The sequence below is a fragment of the Polypterus senegalus genome, chromosome 6, assembly GCF_016835505.1.
Source record: "Polypterus senegalus isolate Bchr_013 chromosome 6, ASM1683550v1, whole genome shotgun sequence".
NCBI lineage: Eukaryota > Metazoa > Chordata > Cladistia > Polypteriformes > Polypteridae > Polypterus > Polypterus senegalus.
In genome coordinates, this window is record NC_053159.1 from 193,820,848 (window position 1) to 193,841,175 (window position 20,328).

Genomic DNA, 20,328 nt, shown 5'->3' on the forward strand with positions numbered 1-20,328 from the left:
CTGTGTTTCAGTTTCCCATGAACAGCCGTGTCTGGTGGACTCCCAGAGGGGCTTAAAGTGGAGAAGGACAAACAAACTAATTTCCTTCACTACCTTACTGGCACGTAGACTGATCTTGCTCAAATGGAAGAATCCCCCCAGGGTGGGTACCCGATGTTCTTCACTATTTGAAATTAGAAAAAAAATAAATAAATTCTTACTTTGAGGATCTGTTTTTAAAATATGGGATTAAATAAGGGTGTGATCAATAACATTCTGGAATGGGCTTCCATTTCAGGGAGAAGGACCCCCTTCTTTCCTGCTCCTTTTACAGAGTCGCTTTGGCTGCTGGCTCCAATCGCTCGCTCGCGCTCTCTTTCTCTCGGTTGAGGGTTGAATTTTGTTTTGATTTGTTACATTTTGACTCGACTCTCTAGAATGTTCTCCGTTTCTAATTACAATCAATAACAAAAAAATGTTTGCAGTCTGTAGGAAGTGTCCAGTTACTGGCATGGACTACAGCAAGCTAGCTAAGGCTGTCATTAGTCTTGTCAAAAAGACAAGCCACGCTGGCCCAAAAGCAAAGGCTCAGCCAAAAACGAACTGCCAGTACTCAAGAAACAGGGTTAGCATATGACTCAGAAAAATGACATTTGGAGCAAATACCCAGAGAGCCAAATCACCGACAAAGCTGGGGCAGTTGGCCTTTGCAGAGCACATTAAACCACAAGGAGAACGGCCGTCTCTTGTGGCCTACGTGCTCTGCTGAAGTGTACTGGACTACAATAAAGAGGCACGCTCTTTAAAAGGCAATTACATAAGGCAGAGAATAAAAAATAACATGCTGTTCACTCATCAGTGCACCGTATCCTTCATTCATTCACTCACATACTGTGTCAAGTGTTTGGGCAAATAAAACACAAAAACTAGTCAGCTCTGATAATTCAGAGGGCGCACAGAACGGCCCTCACTGCGCCTGCTACTGTGCTCTGCTCTTTAAGCCCAGGTCACATCACACGACTTCTCCAGCAGTTTTCAGTTCATAACCCCAGCCAGTCGGAGGAAGTCGCTCCTGTGAAGACAAATCGCCTAATGTGACATACTGAACAACTCAGGCCAACTAGCCCAAGACTGGCTCAGATACAATCCAGCCATTTGCTTGCTAATCAGAGGGGTGCGCTGTGCATGCAGAGACAGCTGACAAAGAAGGAGTTTGCTTTCCAGAAGTTCAATACACCGAAGGAACGTGGCGACAAGCAAGATGGCCACACGTGTTTTGAACCTCACCAACACAAGAGAAGCTCGTCTGTCTGATGTCTCGTATTTTATCTACCATAACAGAATGGACAAAATAATGGAGAGAGAGAGAGAGAGAGAGAGAGAGACTGCTGCTGAACTCGCGACAGATGTTAATCCTTCACATAACGTCAGCTCCGTCAATCAACACACTATTGGCTGTCACAAAAACGGGCGAACACAACCGTGCGGGAAGATCCGTGCTCAGTCAGTAAATGGGCTGCGATTTTCACTCGTGTAACCGGACATGGTACAGCAACTGTGATCGACAAATCTGACAGACCCCATGACACAGGGTCACAATGTGACTTCATCTGTGTTAGAGGACTAAACATCCATCCCGCTATATCCGAACTACAGCGTGTCTGTTATGTGTCTCCTAACTGCGAGGCAGCAGCGCTACCACTGCGCCACCGTACATAGGATAGGGAATACATGGGCTTATTATATTTGACATTACACTCATCAGTGTTTATTATAAATTTGCTGTGTGTTTAAAATCTTTTGAACATTACTTGTGTCCAGACTCTTGCCTATTGGTGGACTCTACTATTCGGAGTTTCCCTGGAGGGTAAAGCCTTCACACACACATACACACACACACAGCCATTTTAACTCAATTTTTTATTCCACCCACCCACTCAGTCAGACACCCAGCAGGAGTCACTGCCCCTTATGTCTCACTTCAACTCTAAACAGACACGAATTGGGCAGACGGCCTAAGTGAACTCTTAGACAGAGCGGAGGACATCACCGTTGTCATACTGGTGTGACTCCATCTGTTCATGAAGGCAGGTTTATCGGAGTCGCAGCATTCGTGATTTCAGAAGATCCTCAACACATACACATACACAGCCAGCCTAGGCAGGCCTCCTGTACATCATAAAGAGTTTACCTCAATGACAGCAGGCCAGCCTACATCTACAATAACGACGGCCGAGAAAGATCCACAACTAACCTCTGAAGACGTCAGCTTTACAAGGTCATAACAATGGTGGATCCACAGCAAGGCAGAACAATTAGCTCCGCTATCTGAAGGAGCCATGCATGAGCGGTACGTCACTCACAGAATTTGACTGCAGTTTCTTCCCAAACCCCCATATATGCTGAATGCAGGTTCATAAAGAGCACCACGCGGGTACTGCCAACACATACTGAACAAGTCTGACGAGTGTGGGTACCACTGCTGCTGTTTCATACTCAGGGAGCTCAATACTGTATCTAGCGACTTTTGTCAACTCTTGGTATGGAACACAGCGGCTCATCGTCTTTGTTGGTAAAGGACTGCAGGTGTGTGCTCCGCTCCATGATAGCCCGGGTTAGCGCTTTTCACCCACGGGTCACCGGAAAGTGGTGCGGTGAAATGCTGCTGCTACTGGACGTTACTCCTACAATGGTGTGATTAAAGAGAACGGACTGTCCTGTACAGCAAACGTACAGCGCTTACAGAGGACAGCATTGTCAGTTGCCTCTCTGAATGGTCTGATGATACAAGAGGTCACAATACTGATGTGTGCAATCTTATCATTTTGGTTGGTCCAATACGAGGTCAAAGCCAACTTCAGCACTGCATAATTGGGCACCATCTGCTCTCAATCGATTGGATCAGTGACTTTCCCGCTTGCCCTGCATGTCTCTTAACATCAGGTAGAAGCTGAGCGACTTCCATTGACCTTTCCATCACAGCAGGCTCAGACACACTTGACAGCATCAAGTTCAGCACATGAGCATTGTAGGTGAGCATTACAGTTTAATCTTGTGAATCCTTGTAGGGCAAAAACCGTCGTTTGTGTCAACACCCATAATCTTAGCCACTGCCAGGGCATCAAAACCAAAGCGTCTGAAGTGCCCGGTTCAAATGGTGCTACAAAATGAACCCTTAAGCGCTGCTCAGAGCAGACAGTGATGGAGAGAAGGACGCTCTTTAATATTCTGTGGGATTTCAACATTGGTGCCCTCTCTTCAGCCCGCCTTGATTGGGTCACTGGCTGTGGCAGTGCCTCACTTACAAGGACCTTCCCTTACCTTGTCAAGGGGCTGTCGGAGTGAAACCCGTTCCAGTCATAGTGATTTATGGGCGAATATCTTGGCAAACCAAATGAACACTTTTTTTGCATACCTTCTTTACACTTCTTCTCAGCCATTTGAGGTCTGCTACTGCTGCTGATCTCGACCCTCTTCAGCAAACAGATCTGTGGACGATGCCATCTGTGAAGGATCGTGTGCCAGAATACCGTTTGTAGACACCGCTGTCCCTGAACTGTTGTTACCTAAACTTTTATAGACTGGTCTGAATCCTTCCACCTGTAAATGGATTTACACTTTACCAACAAACCAGAAACAATACGTTTGTGTGGACTCCCACCTCTCAGACTGTCTCTGTATTAGCACAGGTGCCCCTCTAGGCTGTGTACTTTCACCCCGACTTTATTCCTTTTATAACTTATATGACAGCAGGTCCACTGATCCTTCAGTTAAAATCATTAAGTTCGCCGATGACACTACCATTATTGGTCTATGGGGCGACTCCCTGTGCGTCTTGGTGTGCTTCCAACAACCTGGTGCTCAATACCACCAACACAGTCAAAATGGCTAACAGCAGTTACCACCTCTCGCACTAGAGATGAACGATTCTGTAGTCTGTACGGTGGAGTCCTTCAAATGTTTGGGCACAACTATAAGACACGCTCAGCTGGAACATTAACACCACTTCTATCAGTTAAAGGGCTCACCAGCAATTGTACTTCTGATGCCAACTAAAGAAATTTCATATTTCCCAGCCAATCCTACTTGAGTTTTACAAAGCCAGAACTGAACGTGTAATCACATTCTCCACGGAGGTCTGGTTTAGTTCAGCGACAGCTCACTGTGAGGTCTGCTGAGAAAAATAATTGGCTGTGGCCTTCTGTTTGTGGCACTAACCATGTCAAAAGGATCACCAGGGGCTCAACTCTCCCAGCTCATCGCTTATTTCAACAATTCCCCTCTGGTAAACTCTTCAGGTCAATCAAAACTGAAACGGTCAGGAACCACAACCGTTGGTCTTCCTCAGAGCTGTAGGCGGTCAAACCAGTAGTGCAACCCGACTTGTTTGTGTCTTCATGTCTTCTGTCATATACTGTAAGGAGGCGTGTGTGTGTGTGTGTGTGTGCAGGTATACACACCTTCACATCATAATTATACTCTTCTACAACTTCGTATGAAGCTTTTCTTTTTAACTTATGCTACAGTATATGGTACTTGTGTTCTGTTAGAAGAAGCTTCACATCTACAAAGTCAAATTCCTGGACATTAAATACTGGCAAATAAAAAGGATTCTGATTCTAAAATGCCCAATGACCTTTGATTATGTAAAGTCAATACTGCTTGTTCCTGTTGATGTGGCACCTCAAACCAGAGGTTACAGTTTAATGGCTGCTGAATAGGAACACTCGGTGGTAAACATCGAGACGGGCAACTTTCACATTTTTTCCATTACTGTGTAAAAAGAATTTGCACACACAATTTGGCTCATGCTGCTTTATGTTATCCTGTGTCCCCTGATAATCCTTGAGATGTTTCATTGGAGTCCACCTGTGGTCAATTCAGTTGATGTGACATGATTTAAAAGGCACACACCTGTCTATAGAAGGTCCCACAGTTGACAGTTCATGTCAGAGCACAAACCAAGCATGAAGTCAAAGGAATTGTCTGTAGACCTCCGAGACAGAATTGTCTGGAGGCACAAATCTGGGGACGGTTACAGAAAACGTTCTGCTGCTTTGAAGGTCCCAATGAGCACAGTGGCCTCCATCATCCGTAAGTGGAAGAAGTTCAAAACCACCAGGACTCTTCCTAGAGCTGGCCGGCCATCTAAACTGAGCGATCGGGGGAGAAGGGCCTTAGTCAGGGAGGTGACCAAGAACCCGATGGTCACTCTGTCAGAGCTCCAGAGGTCCTCTGTGGAGAGAGAACCTTCCAGAAGGACAACCATCTCTGCAGCAATCCACCAATCAGGCCTGTATGGTAGAGTGGCCAGACGGAAGCCACTCCTTAGTAAAAGGCACATGGCAGCCCGCCTGGAGTTTGCAAATAGGCACCTGAAGGACTCGCAGACCATGAGAAACAAAATTCTCTGGTCTGATGAGACAAAGATTGAACTCTTTGGTGTGAATGCCAGGCTTCACGTTTGGAGGAAACCAGGCACCGCTCATCACCAGGCCAATACCATCCCTACAGTGAAGCATGGTGGTGGCAGCATCAGGAACTGGGAGACTAGTCAGGATAAAGGGAAAGATGACTGCAGCAAAGTACAGAGACATCCTGGATGAAAACCTGCTCCAGAGCGCTTGACCTCAGACTGGGCGACGGTTCATCTTTCAGCAGGACAACGACCCTAAGCACACAGCCAAGATATCAAAGGAGTGGCTTCAGGACAACTCTGTGAATGTCCTCGAGTGGCCCAGACTTGAATCTGATTGAACATCTCTGGAGAGATCTTAAAATGGCTGTGCACCGACGCTTCACATCCAACCTGATGGAGCTTGAGAGTTGCTACAAAGGGGAATGGGCGACACTGGCCAAGGATAGGTGTGCCAAGCTTGTGGCGTCATATTCAAAAATACTTGAGGCTGGAATTGCTGCCAAAGGTGCATCGACAAAGTATTGAGCAAAGGCTGTGAATACTTATGGACATGGGATTTCTCAGTTTTGTTATTTTGAATAAATTTACAAAAACCTCAAGTAAACTCTTCCCCCACCCCACACACAATATTTCCACGCAAAACAAAAATAAAAAAAAAAAAAAAAAAAAAGCTGAATACAAGACAAGTTAATGGCGATCATCAGAAACACCAAAATGTCTACTGGAGGAAAGAAAACACAGCACCTTGTTACTCGAGTTCCATAAGCCACATCAGCTACGATAGAACACCTGACAGAAGGTGAGAAGCAGACGTCACCAGGTGATGCTCGAGGAGGGCGTGCCAGTGAAGACACATCCACATGTGCATTGGGCACCAGGAGTAATACTGTCTGCTGTTGCCCAACCTTGGTCACTACTGACTAGCATTGTGTCACAATCTTATCATCATGGGGGGATAACATTGAAAATGTTTCTAGGTCATTACTAAACTACATGGGGTAACACAGAAATATTTAATATTTGATTTATATTTTTTATAATATTTTAACCCGATTGCCACTCCCTTAACGTGCCTGCATGTCTGCAGTTGGTGCTGCCATTGTTAAACTCAGAAGAAAAGCTAAATGCTTTAAAAACACATACATCAAAATGTAAAGAAGCCATCACAAAACACGCGTTGTTTCACATGAGACAGCACATAAAGCGTACGTTTTATCATCATTCCTTTTTTTAGGTTTCAGCCCCACTCAACTCCTATCCTAGTTGACACAACACACATAAATCAATTCACACTGCATTCACTATCATGATTCTGCAAACCACAAGGCCTGGAATAATTCAGAAGAAAACTCAATTAAGATTTGCAAATAAAGAGAAGGCGACCCGCCATGTCGCAGATCGGCACCCCAGTTTTCTGCTTTCTTCTTTTTTAAGTGCATGTGCTTTCACAGTGAAACAATATTGAGTGGAAGATGTATGATAAGGTACAACAGTAAATTAAATAATATTACATATGTATTTATATATACTTTATATGCTGGGTTTTTAAGGGGCTTGCAGAAAGGGTCATCCATACTCTGACTGCCTGCTGAACCCCACACTGCTAATCGCCGAGTCGAGTCGGGGGGTACAACAGGATTTCCACAGGAATGCCAACGTCTCCCTCATGGCCCCCAAACCTTATCGGGGTGGGCTTTTCAGTCCGATGAGAAAGCAGCCCCTCCACTCTTCTAGAAGCTGCTTGTTGGCTTGTAAACTTGTCCTTTTTGACACTCGAGTGGAGACCCTTTTCCAGCCCACCTTTCTACTCAGTACTCCGCTTATATGGAATTGATACCTGCTCGTATTTTTTCGGTTGCTATTCGTGTTCTACACAGGCAGTTATTTATTAATGTCACATGTTCCTTTAACTCCTTCATTTTGTAATCTGAATTTGAAAAGCCGCACAGCTCTCTGGCCTGTTTCGAGAGGGTGCTATATAAGATGAGACTGAAACGGAATACCAAGATGTAAATTCCTTCCATGACACACTCGGTCCTCTGTGACGGTCATAAATTGTGTTACTTTAGAGCACAAGACTCCTGGTTCAGTTCCCACATTCAACCTGCCATGTGACCCTGAGCACTTTGAATTTCCCCTTGGGATTAATAAAGTTTATCTAATCTGTATCACTCAACCTACCTGTGCTTTAACAAAAAAGTATGCAAATAGTTACATCATTACTACACTAGAAAAAGGCGCTATATCAAGAGCCAGTGAAGGAATGTACCCGGGTACAACTGCAATTAGGTCATTCTTACCAAGACAATAAGGGGGGTTTCAGTAGTGCAGCCTTCTTCAAGTCTCTGCTTATTTGACTTTTAATCGCATGGAAGTGCCTTGACTTTAAAAGGAGGTGTTGTTTGATTGGCTCTTTGTTCCCACATTCTGCTATGTCACCATTCTACTTACCTGACCGATCAGCAGTGTTTATAGAGAGACGTGCATGAGATGAAACCTCCGTGGCACCAGCAGCCTCTGCTAGACACACACACACCACAGCCATCGCCCCACAATCCCCTGCTCTGCAGAAACTTGCCAACTCGAGCATTAACTCAGACTGTGCCTTTTCAGACACACAGTAGCAAAATATGAATACAACTGGGCTGACTGGTCCATGATGGAAACTGAATGAGTCTTCAGCTCCCAGACATGGCTCAGTCCAAATGTGACCAGATGACCTCCATCAGAAGATGGCCTGCATGCAGCTCTTACCTTGTACTCTTCACCAAATACATCAGTCATGAGTTTTTCCAAATGAGCCTTTTTCATGGCTTCTTCCAATGCTACAGGAAACAAACCGAGACAGGCATTAGGACAAAGTGGTCAGTTCAATCAGGCCAAACACACAAAGGTCTGGGACGTGATTGGCATTGTTCAAAAGGCCAGGCCCCACCCTTAGGACGGCCTAACAGCTGATCAGCCCTTGACGTCTGTGGCTTTGTCCTATTCATTACAAGGTCTGTGCTGCTGTCATGACATGCGGTCCAAGCGACTTCACAAAAGTCCAGCACCACCACCACGTAGGGTGAGCCTTCACAGCCCCTGTCACTTTGTGGCCCTCTCTGGTTTACACTCCTATTGTCGTCATCTTACTCACTCGGCTCCACCTCACCACACATGCCGAGTCCTCACACCAGCTAAAGGCCTGAAGTAACAAAGCCGAGTATCAACTAGAGGCCTAGTCTGAGCACAAGCATTGCATTTTTCACTTCATTCTGTTCACTCAGGACTTAAATACACATTTGAGACTCGGTGTGAGGAATTCAAATAACCCTTAACACACGACAAGGACACTGTGCCCAGCGCTTTCTGGAATTCTGTAAAATTAAACGTTTAATATGTTAAAATGCTCCAGACTGCTTAAATCAAAACTATGGCCTGTGGGCAGTTGCTGTACCACAGTGCCCACGTAGCCACCCCGAGGATCAAACCATAATCATCAATCAATCAGCCTGACCACACACCAGTGGAGATGTGGGAGGAAAGCCGCGTCTCCACTGGCGGTCTGATAAGCCAAACAAATGCTGACAGAATGCCAATCTCCCATATGGCCAGGAGCATCTTGTGAACAGTTCAGCTCTGCCACTACACCAGGGGCCAGGCAGATGGAGATCACAAATGCCAGCACTCAATGTCCCAGAATGCACCTTGTCATGGAGGGCCTTCAGGATCAAGGGCTTGGCTGCAATGACTGCCCTCCTGTGGTGCAAGTTATGAAGCAAAGGATTTATCAAAAATGTCACTCAGTCAGTCAGTCAGTCAGTCACCACCTAACCCGCTGTGTCCTAAATGTTCAATTTAAAATTCTGAATAAATGTAAAAATATTTATAAGTATAAAAATAAGTAGCAAACTCAATGAAAACAAAACTGGAGAGACATTTTAAGGGTTCACATTACAATAGAAGACTCACCCCCCGAAACAGGGAGGTCCATTCTCCACATCACCCATGTCCCCCTTACATACTACAATTCCGAGGCAACCTTGTGGGTTTCAAGGCTGAGCATCAGCTGGGCATGCACTGCCACCTCTGTGCCATTCAACATTTCTATTCTTCCCTCGTCCATCCATCATCTGGGACAGAAACCAAAGGACCAAGCCGATCGGGTTACACCTAAATTCTTGTGCTCCATCCATTATGGCTCCCTTTGAGTTTGGAGTTCTCCTCAACACTCCTCGTGATGCCCATCCATCCATCCAGTCTGGCACTTACAATATGGATGCTTTGGCCGAGTGCCTTTTTAAAATTTAGAATAAATCCATAACAACAAACCACCAAGAAAAACAAGAGCACATGTAAGGCAGGTATGCGTGTTAACTTCACAGGCCAAGCCAGTTCAAATTGGCCAGCTTCAAACTTGCTCTCTAAGCACCCCAAGATGTCCCCGAGAACAGATTAGCATGACGGCACGCAGCGTCCAAGGAAACAGAAGTGGAAAATGATGGAAAAACACCTGGCGTGCGCCGCTGAAAACTGAAACAACTTTAATTGCTCAAAAATGTTGCAATTGTTCAAACTACCCACCTTCACCAATTCTAGGAGTTCACTGACCTGTAAAAGACTCCCCTCTTCAGTGGGTACCCATACCCGATATGCTTCAGAACACAATTTGGATTGAGGGTCCCGAGGTGGAATAACACAACGACTCGACTTCTGCTCTGCACGGTCACCGACTCACTTGATGGCTTTTGTATGCTAAATACTCGGCACAAACAGCAATGTTTCCTGCGATTCGTCCTTCGGTAACGTGAGGCCACGCCCACAAGTACCACACAAGTGTCGAGACGAAATATCCGGGGTCTCTGCTTTGAACTCCCCATTCAAAGAGTGGCCACCAGGAGTCTTCTGATGCAAATTTGTATATGAAAAACGACAAACATTTGGCACATAATTACCTAAACTAAAATTTCTCTGATGGGTTTTCATCAATTTAAAGATTTTAACGTATACAGAAGTGTATTTTTTTTATCAAGTTGCATTATATACGGTCCTGTTTTGTATTGTTTCAGTGTTTGAAACTTGGACAAACCCAGTGACGTGTGGCAGTAACTCAATTTATTTTTGTGTATCACATTCACATGCAGATTTTCCTAAACACAGAACTGCGGCATATAAAGATACGATTAGCTGGAGCACACAAAACGACATACATGGAAACCAACAACGTCGGAATGAATGGTTGGTTGTACTACGGCCTGGAGGAGAGTTAGCAGCATCAACGGGGAAAATAAAAGGGAGGCTCAGTCAAGTGCTGGACACCACAGTGAACTGCGCAGCTGCCCACCTCGAGAAGCGGATGACAACATGACAAGCCACATAACAGTAGTGACACGAGTGACCCTAAACCCTTTGCACAGGCAGCACGCATGTGGCGGTTAGAAAAGGGGAAAGTGCACCGTACTTTGGGAAGTCGCTTAACACGACATGCCCAGTAATTTTAAGGCCACCGATATCAGCAGCAACTGCAGTCATCAAGGCTGGCATCCCCTCCAACTAGAAGTCGTGTAATAGGACATCAGCTTTACTTGAAGACAACCCAATTTGAAAAGTGCGCCTTGATTCGTCTGACCCAAGGTCAGACTATGGCCGCCATTCCAGTTGTGCAATGTAAACGGCAACTAAAGGAAGCCGATGTCAGGAAGGGCATCGAGTTTTTAAACTTTCTGCTTCAATGGCACCCCTGCGTGGATGAGCTGTGAAGCAAGACAGGGGCACCATTGTGAAAATGAGGACATCACACAGTAGCAACCACAAACGTCCACAAAATGGTGGCATGTAAAAATAGAATGTCAAGTCAAAAGCCAAGGTAAAGACGCAAATTCAATTCAGCAGGGTACCAAACCTCCAATTACACACAGCCATGTTACTAAATACAAAATGAAAGCTGAAGGGTCGTAACGCCAAGCCCCGCACTGTCTCTCTGCACGTGACGGCTTTCCTCTTACACCCCACGTTAACTGCAACAAGTGGTCCGGAGGGAGAGGCTGCACCTGTCCAGAAAGCGAACGTGCCAAAGAAACTGGACTGTCCAGATGAGGAAAATGTGCATTAAAACCTCTGATTTATACTCATCACCACAAAAATGTTCGATTTGATTGCTTTTTCACATGGTGCGCTTGCTGAAGGTTACTGGCAGCCTTCCTTAAATTCTAGCTGGGGGGGCCCAGAGTTCCTATTTTTGTCATGGAATTATCTGCGGAGCCAAGGACACTAGCTTGATTTCAGACGTACTGTGGATGCTCTTTGTGCAAACTCGGCACATTCTTGTATTTCTGTACTCCGGACCCTCTCTATACAAGTACTGGTGTCTGTCTATCTGTGGCAGCTTACCTTGTGTTTGTGGACGGCCGAACGTTCTGCCCTTACATATGCCAGGTGCGCGCACACACACAGCTCCTCTGCGTTTTCTAGCTCGTCTCGCTCACTCGCTTTACTTACAACTTTGACTGTGAACACGACATACAGGCCTGTCCTTTACAGAACGTCTTACATTTTCAAATAACACATTTGTGACTGTTGCCTCCACTCCTACCCGATAGCTTAATTGCTCCAGTATTGAAGGGCGAAACGTCAGACATATTTGTCGAAATTTAATAGTCAGAATATCTGAACATTTAAAGCGCCTTCTTAAAAATGACGATAAGGTGGCACAGTGGCGAAGCCAGCTTACTCGCTGCTCCAGACAGCCACATCCAAGTGCCAGTCTAAGACACTTCTGCATCTGCTCCTGGTTTATCGGGATTTTCTTCTGGGATGCTGCAATCATCGAAAAGGTCACCGGAACAAACGTCCAGATCATGAGGTGAAGTGGACTGCCTGACAGCTTCTCAAAGCCAAGTGGTTAAGTGGTCTCCTTGTAGACATTATTATTTGTCTCAATTACAGTCGTCTTCACGATCAGCAGGTTAACGATTCACTGATCCACCCATTCAGGGGAATCTCATCAACAGTTTTGTGACCTGCTGTGGAAACCAAATGGTGCTGCAGCAGTGCAACTTAAATGGACTGAAAACCCCCAGCAGCCACAGGAGTATTGGCTCACTGGGCAGCTTTGGCGGCTGCTGCAAGGGATGCTGGGTGAACCTAAACCTAAATTTAATACCACCACCATCATCATCTGCGAAACTGGACTGTGTCATGTTGATCACTTTGACCATCGAGATTTGTGGGATTTCTAATGCGACATTCGCAGCAACTCACACCAACTAGTCTGCGACTGGCTCTCAACAGCTTAATCATTGGAGCGGGCACCGAGTGCGTGACAGCTAACAAGCAATGAAGCACACGGCCAAGAATGGACCAACGAGGGATAAAGAATGCTGGTCTTTGAACCCTCACTGGTCTGATATTTTGCATACAATAACAGAATTGAAAAAAGGGGTCAAGATTGCAGCTGAATCCATCATAGCAGATGATCCATCGAACAGTGCCAGCTCTGCCAGGCAGCACGCCATTGGTTGTCGGAGCAAGACTGTGGTAGGTGGTCATCACTCTGTCACTATCTGTGGCATTGGACACACTTTTCAGCCATTTAAATTGACATGGCCTGGCAAAGAGATCAGTCAGCAAATCGGACATTGGCCTTGAACCAGAAGTCGTGTCATGAGGAGAAGCAGAATGCATAAGGTGGTCTTCTCTGAAGTTCTGCCAATCACTAGTCCTGGTAAAATGACACTCCAAAGGTTTAACATGTGGCTCAGACCTTGGCATAGATCAAGCAAAACAGAGTTATGGGGCATTAGAACATCTTTGGAGAGAATATTTCCTTCCATCCATCCATTCTCCAACCCGCTATACCCGAACTACAGGGTCACGGGGATCTACTGGAGCCAATCCCAGCCAACAAAGGGCGCAAGGCAGGAAACAAACCCCGGGCAGGGTGCCAGCCCACTGCAGAAGAGAATATTTAAACTGAATAATTCAAAATAAAATTAGCGATAAACTCAAAATTGTTTACCTTTATGAATTTGTTTTATTTTAATTAGCATTAATTCCCGACATCTGCAAAAGGACGAAGTTCCAAGTCTTTAGAGTCCTGGTGCTCCCAGTTTGCGAGACACGGATGCTATCCACTGACCCGAGGCGAAGACTGGACTCCCGTGTTCTCTCCGGAGAATCCTGGGGTCCCGCTGGCTTGACTTTGTGTTGCTCACGGGGTCCCGAATGAGGCACACAACCCGCATTGTGAGGGAGCGTCAGTTACGGCCATGAGGCGCGATTACCCCCGAGGGTGATCCGACTCACAGGATTCTCATTGTTGGGGACCTGAGGGGCTGGACCAGGCCAAGGGGTCACCCACATAACACCTGGCTGCGCCAGATAGAGGATCATTTCCAGAGGGTGGGACTGGACCGCGTGTTTTGTGATGTGGTGGGTGCTTTGACATGCCGTACCAGTGCAGGCTGCCCAACTTGACTTGAGGGGACGTGCATAGCAACACAGCAACATGAAATTGTTGAGAGCAACAGAAATTTGGCTGAATTTTTGGAAAGGACAAGAAAAACATACATGGATGCCCGTTTTTAGAAAAGTAGGCAAAATTGAAAAAGATGGGTAGAATTTGATTTAATATTACTAAAATGTCTTGTATTAAAACTGTGAACTTCAGTGAGAGCGTCAGCAGTGACCCTGCACGCACCAACATGTCACTCACTCATCACCCCCCCCGATACTCTTCTTTAGTAATCCGAGCACAAATGGATGAGGTGGCACAAGCGGTTCGTGGTCGTGCTACCTGACAGAGTAACTGCAGAGGCAGAGAGTGTCAGAGTGGCATTTGGACAAACGTACAGCAAGTGTGGATATGGTGAGTGAGCAGTGGCTTCCTGTCAAAAGTGAAACAAAATGCAATTTTAGAGAACTCTGTACTGGATGACTACTGAAATACAAGAAGCCATCGAATGAAGCTGAATGATAACCATACCAGTAAATGACAGCAGCACTCAAGGATTTTAGGAAATTCAAAAGGCAGCTATGAAAGTGAAAAAGCGCTTCAGGTTGTTCTTTCAGTATCTCAGGAGTTAGACATGAAGTACGGTAGAATGTCAGGGTGTGGGAGGCAGAGAGCGCGAGATCAAGAAAGAAAGCTCGCAGTTCTCATTTGTCCGACATCCCCCAGAAGCCACAGGGACCCTGAGATTTGAAGAGAACACAGAAGTTCTCATAGATCGATTTCTGCTTTTGTTTCCCTTGTTCTTTTCAAATAAAATTGCTAGGACTGGTAGCACAAGCTTAAGAACATCAAGGAACCCTTTGAAGTGGATATTTACGTCCCCCACCAAAGATTAATTTTAAAACTAGAAGAGGCAACCTACAAAACTGGAGCTCAAGTTGGTTAACTGGCAGGAGACAAAGCCTACAGACAAGAGAGGAAGGGGTGAAGTCCCTCAGGGGTCTGTCATTGGTCCGTTACTTTTCTAGTTTACATTAATGACGTTTCAGTAGAGTTCGTAAACTTGTAAAATGTTCAAATGATATTAAAATTGGAGTAATGGCAGGCACGGAGGAGGCAGAAAGATCTGGACAAGCTTCAGAACAGGAGAAGACCTGGACAATAAAAGGTAGAAAAGTGCCACACATGGACCAACATGAGATGGCAGACGCCATCCTAAATGAAAAGCGCTTAGGGGTTTATGTGGAGACAACATTTTCAACATCTAACCAAAGTGCAGAAGTGATCAGAAATCCAAATAAAATGTTAGGAGTAGGATTTAGGGGTCACTGGTGAGGCCTCATCCCGAGTCCTGGGTGCAGTTTGTCTCCATAAAGACACAGCAGTACTAGAGAAGGTCCAAAGAAGAGAGCCGAGGCTGATTCAGGGCTACAGAGGACGAGTTATGAGGATAGACTAGAAGAGCTGAGCCTTTACAGTGATGAAGAGGAGACACAGTTGAAGTGTTTAAAATGAAGGGAATTAGTCGAGTGGATGGAGACGGCGACTTTAAAATGAGTTCATCAAGAACACGGGGACACACTTGGAAACTTAAATTTCATACAAACATTACAAAGTTTTTCTTCACACAGAGAACCACAGACAATAAGTGACCAAGTAGTGTGACAGACAGAAGGACTTCAGTAAACTTCTAAACTAGACTTGAAGTTATTTGGGGGGATTTAAGTGGATAGGACTGGCGAGCTTTGATGGCCCAAATGACCTGCTCTCATCTAAATGTGCCTAATGTTTCCTGCCATTTGTCAAATTTCTTACACTCTTATCTCAGAAATTCCTACAGACAGGAAATTTTAAAGTTCAGAAGCTACCAAATGTCATACCATAATTGTTTTATCTTGGTAGAGTGATATATTTTCTTCTTTTACTTTCCCCTATTGTATTATTAATATGTAGCCTTAGAATGCCTAATCTCAGACTTACCACTGTTTATAAGATATTATTCTATATAACTTCTCCACACCTTCCCTTTTATATCTATAAACTCAGGCAATTAGATGCAGTAAAAAGACAAGCAGGAGTTAAGTTACACATAAAATAATGTATTACTGATAATATTCATAAATAATAAAATGCAAACTACATTTGAATATTGGCAACCATACCACCTGATAAAATGGTGATGTGTAACTCTGGTCGCACACAGACTTGTAGTTACTTAATGTCTCTAGTCGAGGCATCATTGGTGCTCAGCTTTCTTCAGAACAGGCCTCAAACCTGGTCAATATGGCTGAAACCGAGCTGTGCTCTTCACAGTGTTGTCTTCATCATCACAGGTTAGCAAGAGAGAATGTGGTTGAGCAAGCAAATTTATAAGTTTTCTGTCCCTACGATCGATAGATTAAATAAATACACACACACACACACACTACAGTGAGGTGATTGTACTAAAAGTACGTTCTACGAGGAGCACCCAATGGCTGATTGAGTGCGTTTAGAGTTCTTGGGATGAAACTGTTTGTGAACCGCGACGTCCGTACAGGAAAGGCTCTGAAGTGTTTGACATACGAGAGCAGTTCAAATAGACTGTGTGCATGGCTGAGGCAGCGTGTGCTTGATGCTGTATCCTGATAATTCTCTTTGTGATCAGCTGCTGTACTCCTGTGATTCCCACTCAGACACAGCGATATAAATACTCTGAGTGGTGCAGTGAGAGTAATATGGAAAAAGATGATCCACTGTGGCAACACCTAACAGGAGGAGCTGAAAGAAGGAGGTGCTAAAGCAACTATGGTATTTGGAATAGTTTGGCCATTCTGTGGACTATTATATTATTAAAGGTTAATTACAATCAGATGCATTAAACTAATAACATGCGGTTAATTTCAGTGTATTTATAAAGCCGCCTCAGTAATGTGGATCTAAAAAAGAAAGGGTAACCACACAGGAACAGTAGCACTGCTTTGACGCTGGGTGCCACCAGTCTGCAAAACCGAGCAGAGAACTTGTGTACGCCAGGGTATGAGCTACCGAGGAAATGTGCGTGGCTTTACGGCAAGTTTAGGTTACACAACATTTTTGTGCATGTGCACCGTTTATACACGAGGCCCCCGGTGAATTAGTGAGACACCTACATGGGTTTAATGGCCACGGTTGTATTTCAATAACATGTTAGAATTCCAAGAGGAAGCAAAAGACACACTAGATTGTGGGCTTAGACGATAAAAAGTATCTGAACTTTCAAAAAGGTATGGATAGCAGACACTAGTGATCAAGCTAAAAGAAGTAGGGATTCAAGGCACAATGGGTAGATTGGCAGTGGGTTAGGGTGCAAGGAAGTGCTCTATTTAGTTTATATAAAGGATTCTGATAAACGTAACTAACAAACTGGTCACATCTGCGGAGAACACTAAACTGGGTGGAAGAGTGGATACCCAAGTCAGAAGTAGGATGAAGTTTCACGCAAAGCAGTTCACTTAGGAGGTCTACATATTCGCACACAAAAGGGAAGTTCACACCTTGAAAAGAAATCTTAAGAAAAGCGCAAGACTGACACCCACTCTATGGGGTCTGAGCTACAAAGTAACACGGCTTTCCTCTCCACATTTCAGGGACATCACACACAGTAATTGTCAGGACCCATTTATGTTAACTAATGTCAAACCGCTTGTTGTACTGTGAATTGAACTTCTGCTATAGTTATGGGTGTACATTATGTGATTGGCACAACATGAAATTTTGTATTTTATTGATAAGCTTATTATGGCACGTGCCAAGTAAAGAGAGCTATACCCACGTGACTTGAAACAGTTTAAACGTTTCACCTTAAACAAATGGAAGAAGTGTTCAAAATTAAGAAAAAGGAGTCCACTCCACCTAAAAACTGAAACCAACTGGTAATAACTTAACAAGTCCATCCCTCCAAACCTAAAAACGTATTTCTGAAAGACACGGCTTTAATTTGAATGATTATGAGGTGCCAGTACACGACAACTTACTGATAACTCTGAGGACCTTATTAACAACAATACAGTGTAGCTGACCAACTCTTACAAAAAGCATGCAGTCTCAAAAGAAAGGTCATTCAGTCACAATGAGGACTCCTGCAGCTGTACAGGCACGTTAAAAATCACAGGCCCGGCGGTAAACATTTCTCTAAATTAACAAATGAATCCAGAAAACTCTGCAAATGTAGACAAGCTTCTGAGTCAACAAGATATCTGAATTGTCAGAGAAGGTCCAAACTCCAGCTGGGTAACCACCGCTTGCAGGACCGATCAAGCAGCAGTTAATCACTCCATTTTGTTTCTACCCTTCAGCAACATTCTGAATATCTAACTGGTGATATTCATTAATCAGCCACAAGATTAAAACCACTGCCAGGTGACGTGAATGCCACCGATTAACTCGTTACAATGGCACCTGTTGAGCGGTGGGATACATTAGACAAAGTGAACAATGACTTGTTGAAGGTGATGTGCTGGAAGCAGAAAAAAAAAAATGGTCAAGCGTAAAGACCTGAACGACTTTGACAAGAGCCATACTGTGAAGGCTAGATGACCGGACCAGAACATCTTCAACACGGCAGGTCTTGTTGGGTGTTCCTGGTACACAGTGTTTAGTATCTACCAAAACTGGTCCAAGGAAGGAGAACTGGTAAACCACCTGACAGAGTCACGGGGGAGCAAAGGCTAGCCCATCTGGCGAGAGCCCACAAAAATGAGGGCTACTGCAACATAAATTGATGAAAACCTAAATGCTGGCCAAGAAAGAAACGTGTCCGAGCACACAGTACATTGCAGCTTGCTCCAGAGGAGATCGGTCAGAGTACCCATGCTAACCCCTGTTCACGGCCGAAAGTTATCTACAATGAAATCGTGAGCATCAGAGACAGACAACGCAGCAATGGAAAAAGGTGACCAGTTCTGATCTCTTTCAGATCATGTGGATGACCAGGTGTGTTTGGGCCACTTGCCTGAGGTACGGATGGCAGCAGGATGTACTAGTAAGAAGGCAAGCTGGCAGAGGTAGGGTAATGCAATGCCAGGGCCCAACGTTTCCCAGAGCATGTAGAAGTTTACTTTGATATATACCACCTACCTAAAGATTGCTGCAGACCCAGTACCATCCTTCATGGCAGTATTCCCTGGCGACAGTAGCCTCCTTTAGCAGAAGGAGGTTCCCTGCCACTGCAGGAATTGCTTAGGAATGGTTTAAGGAACAGGACGAGTTCAAGGTGTTGATTTGGCTCCCAAATTCTCCAAATCTGTGAGATGTGCTGGAAAATGAAGTCTGACCCATGGAGACCCCACCCCACCACAGCCTGCAGGACTTCAATGATCTGCTACTTACGCCTTTGGTGGCAGGTACCACAGAACACTTTCACAGGTCTTGTGGAGCAATGCCTTGGGATGGCAGGGGGCCTTCACAATGTTAAGGAGGTGGGTTTAATAGTCTGGTTAATTGGTGTATATTTTAAAAACCCCTCATTCCCTAACCTGTGCCGTGATCAGTCACATTAGACTTTGGTTGTACAATGTATATATTTACACATAGAATTTGTTGATGGCCCTTACATTGTAGAAGTATATTTAAAAAGAAAACAGAATAATCTTAATTTGTGTATTTTTCTAACAAACAAAAGTAAGAGCGTGAAAGAAGGCAGTGTGGTCCCCCTAGTGGTTAAGCTACTGAAATGCACAGCAAGGGCTTTTTCACTCATTACCTTGGACTACAGGATGTGGGTTTGCCTTCTTGTGTTGTCACAGTTAGTTAAATGCAGGATTTCTCATTCAGTAGCACTGAGCTGGTAAGGGATTGAGCCAAACTTATTCAGCCAGGAATAAATTATTAATAAGAGACACATGACTTCAAAGATTGATTTTTAGAACAAAAAAATAAAACCCCAAGTCAGTGATGTGCAGCAAGAAGGGCATATCTGTGTATTTAGCACTTCTAGTCCTGTAGACTAACACACACTAGGAAGTGGGAAGTTTACTTGATGTAGAGAATCTGCCAAGTAAAAGCAAACATCTTACTACGCAGTGCATGCAGACAACTGCTGGCTAGAAGGCTGATAATGTCGCTAAACTGGAACTGTCTGAAGAAACACCTCAAAAACATCCATCTACCTTTTTTCAAACTCTTGTCATCCCCAGTCTGAATCCAAAGTAGCACAGCCTCAGGCTAGGGGGCAGACCCAGCCAGGACGCCTGGAAGCGGTTTATACATTCTCTGGGCCACGAGGGGGCAACCACCCTGGATAAGGAAGTGACCACGGGGACAGAGCCAGGAGGCTCAAACCCATTGGGGCCTGTGGCCGCCGCCAGGGAAACCTGCACTTCCACCACACCTGGGCAGGTGGAGGAAGAACCTTCCAGGGACACACGGAGTGTTTCCAGGTGCTCGTGCGGCACTTCCACCACACCAGGAAGTGCTGCCGGAAGGACGAAGCTCCAGTGAGGAGAAGAAAGGCGGCCCACGGACATTGAAAGGCCCG

At 45.0% G+C, this 20,328-nt stretch overlaps 1 protein-coding gene across 2 annotated transcripts in view; it reads right to left on the reverse strand.

The window, feature by feature from the left end:
* LOC120530610 (SAP domain-containing ribonucleoprotein-like) overlaps positions 1–20,328 on the reverse strand; it is a 55,945-nt gene that overhangs the window by 26,106 nt on the left and 9,511 nt on the right. For both annotated transcript variants that reach the window (XM_039755033.1, XM_039755034.1), the window contains exon 2: positions 8,153–8,223. In XM_039755033.1, the coding sequence (XP_039610967.1) occupies positions 8,153–8,223 (71 nt within the window). The remainder of the gene's footprint in view (positions 1–8,152; positions 8,224–20,328) is intronic.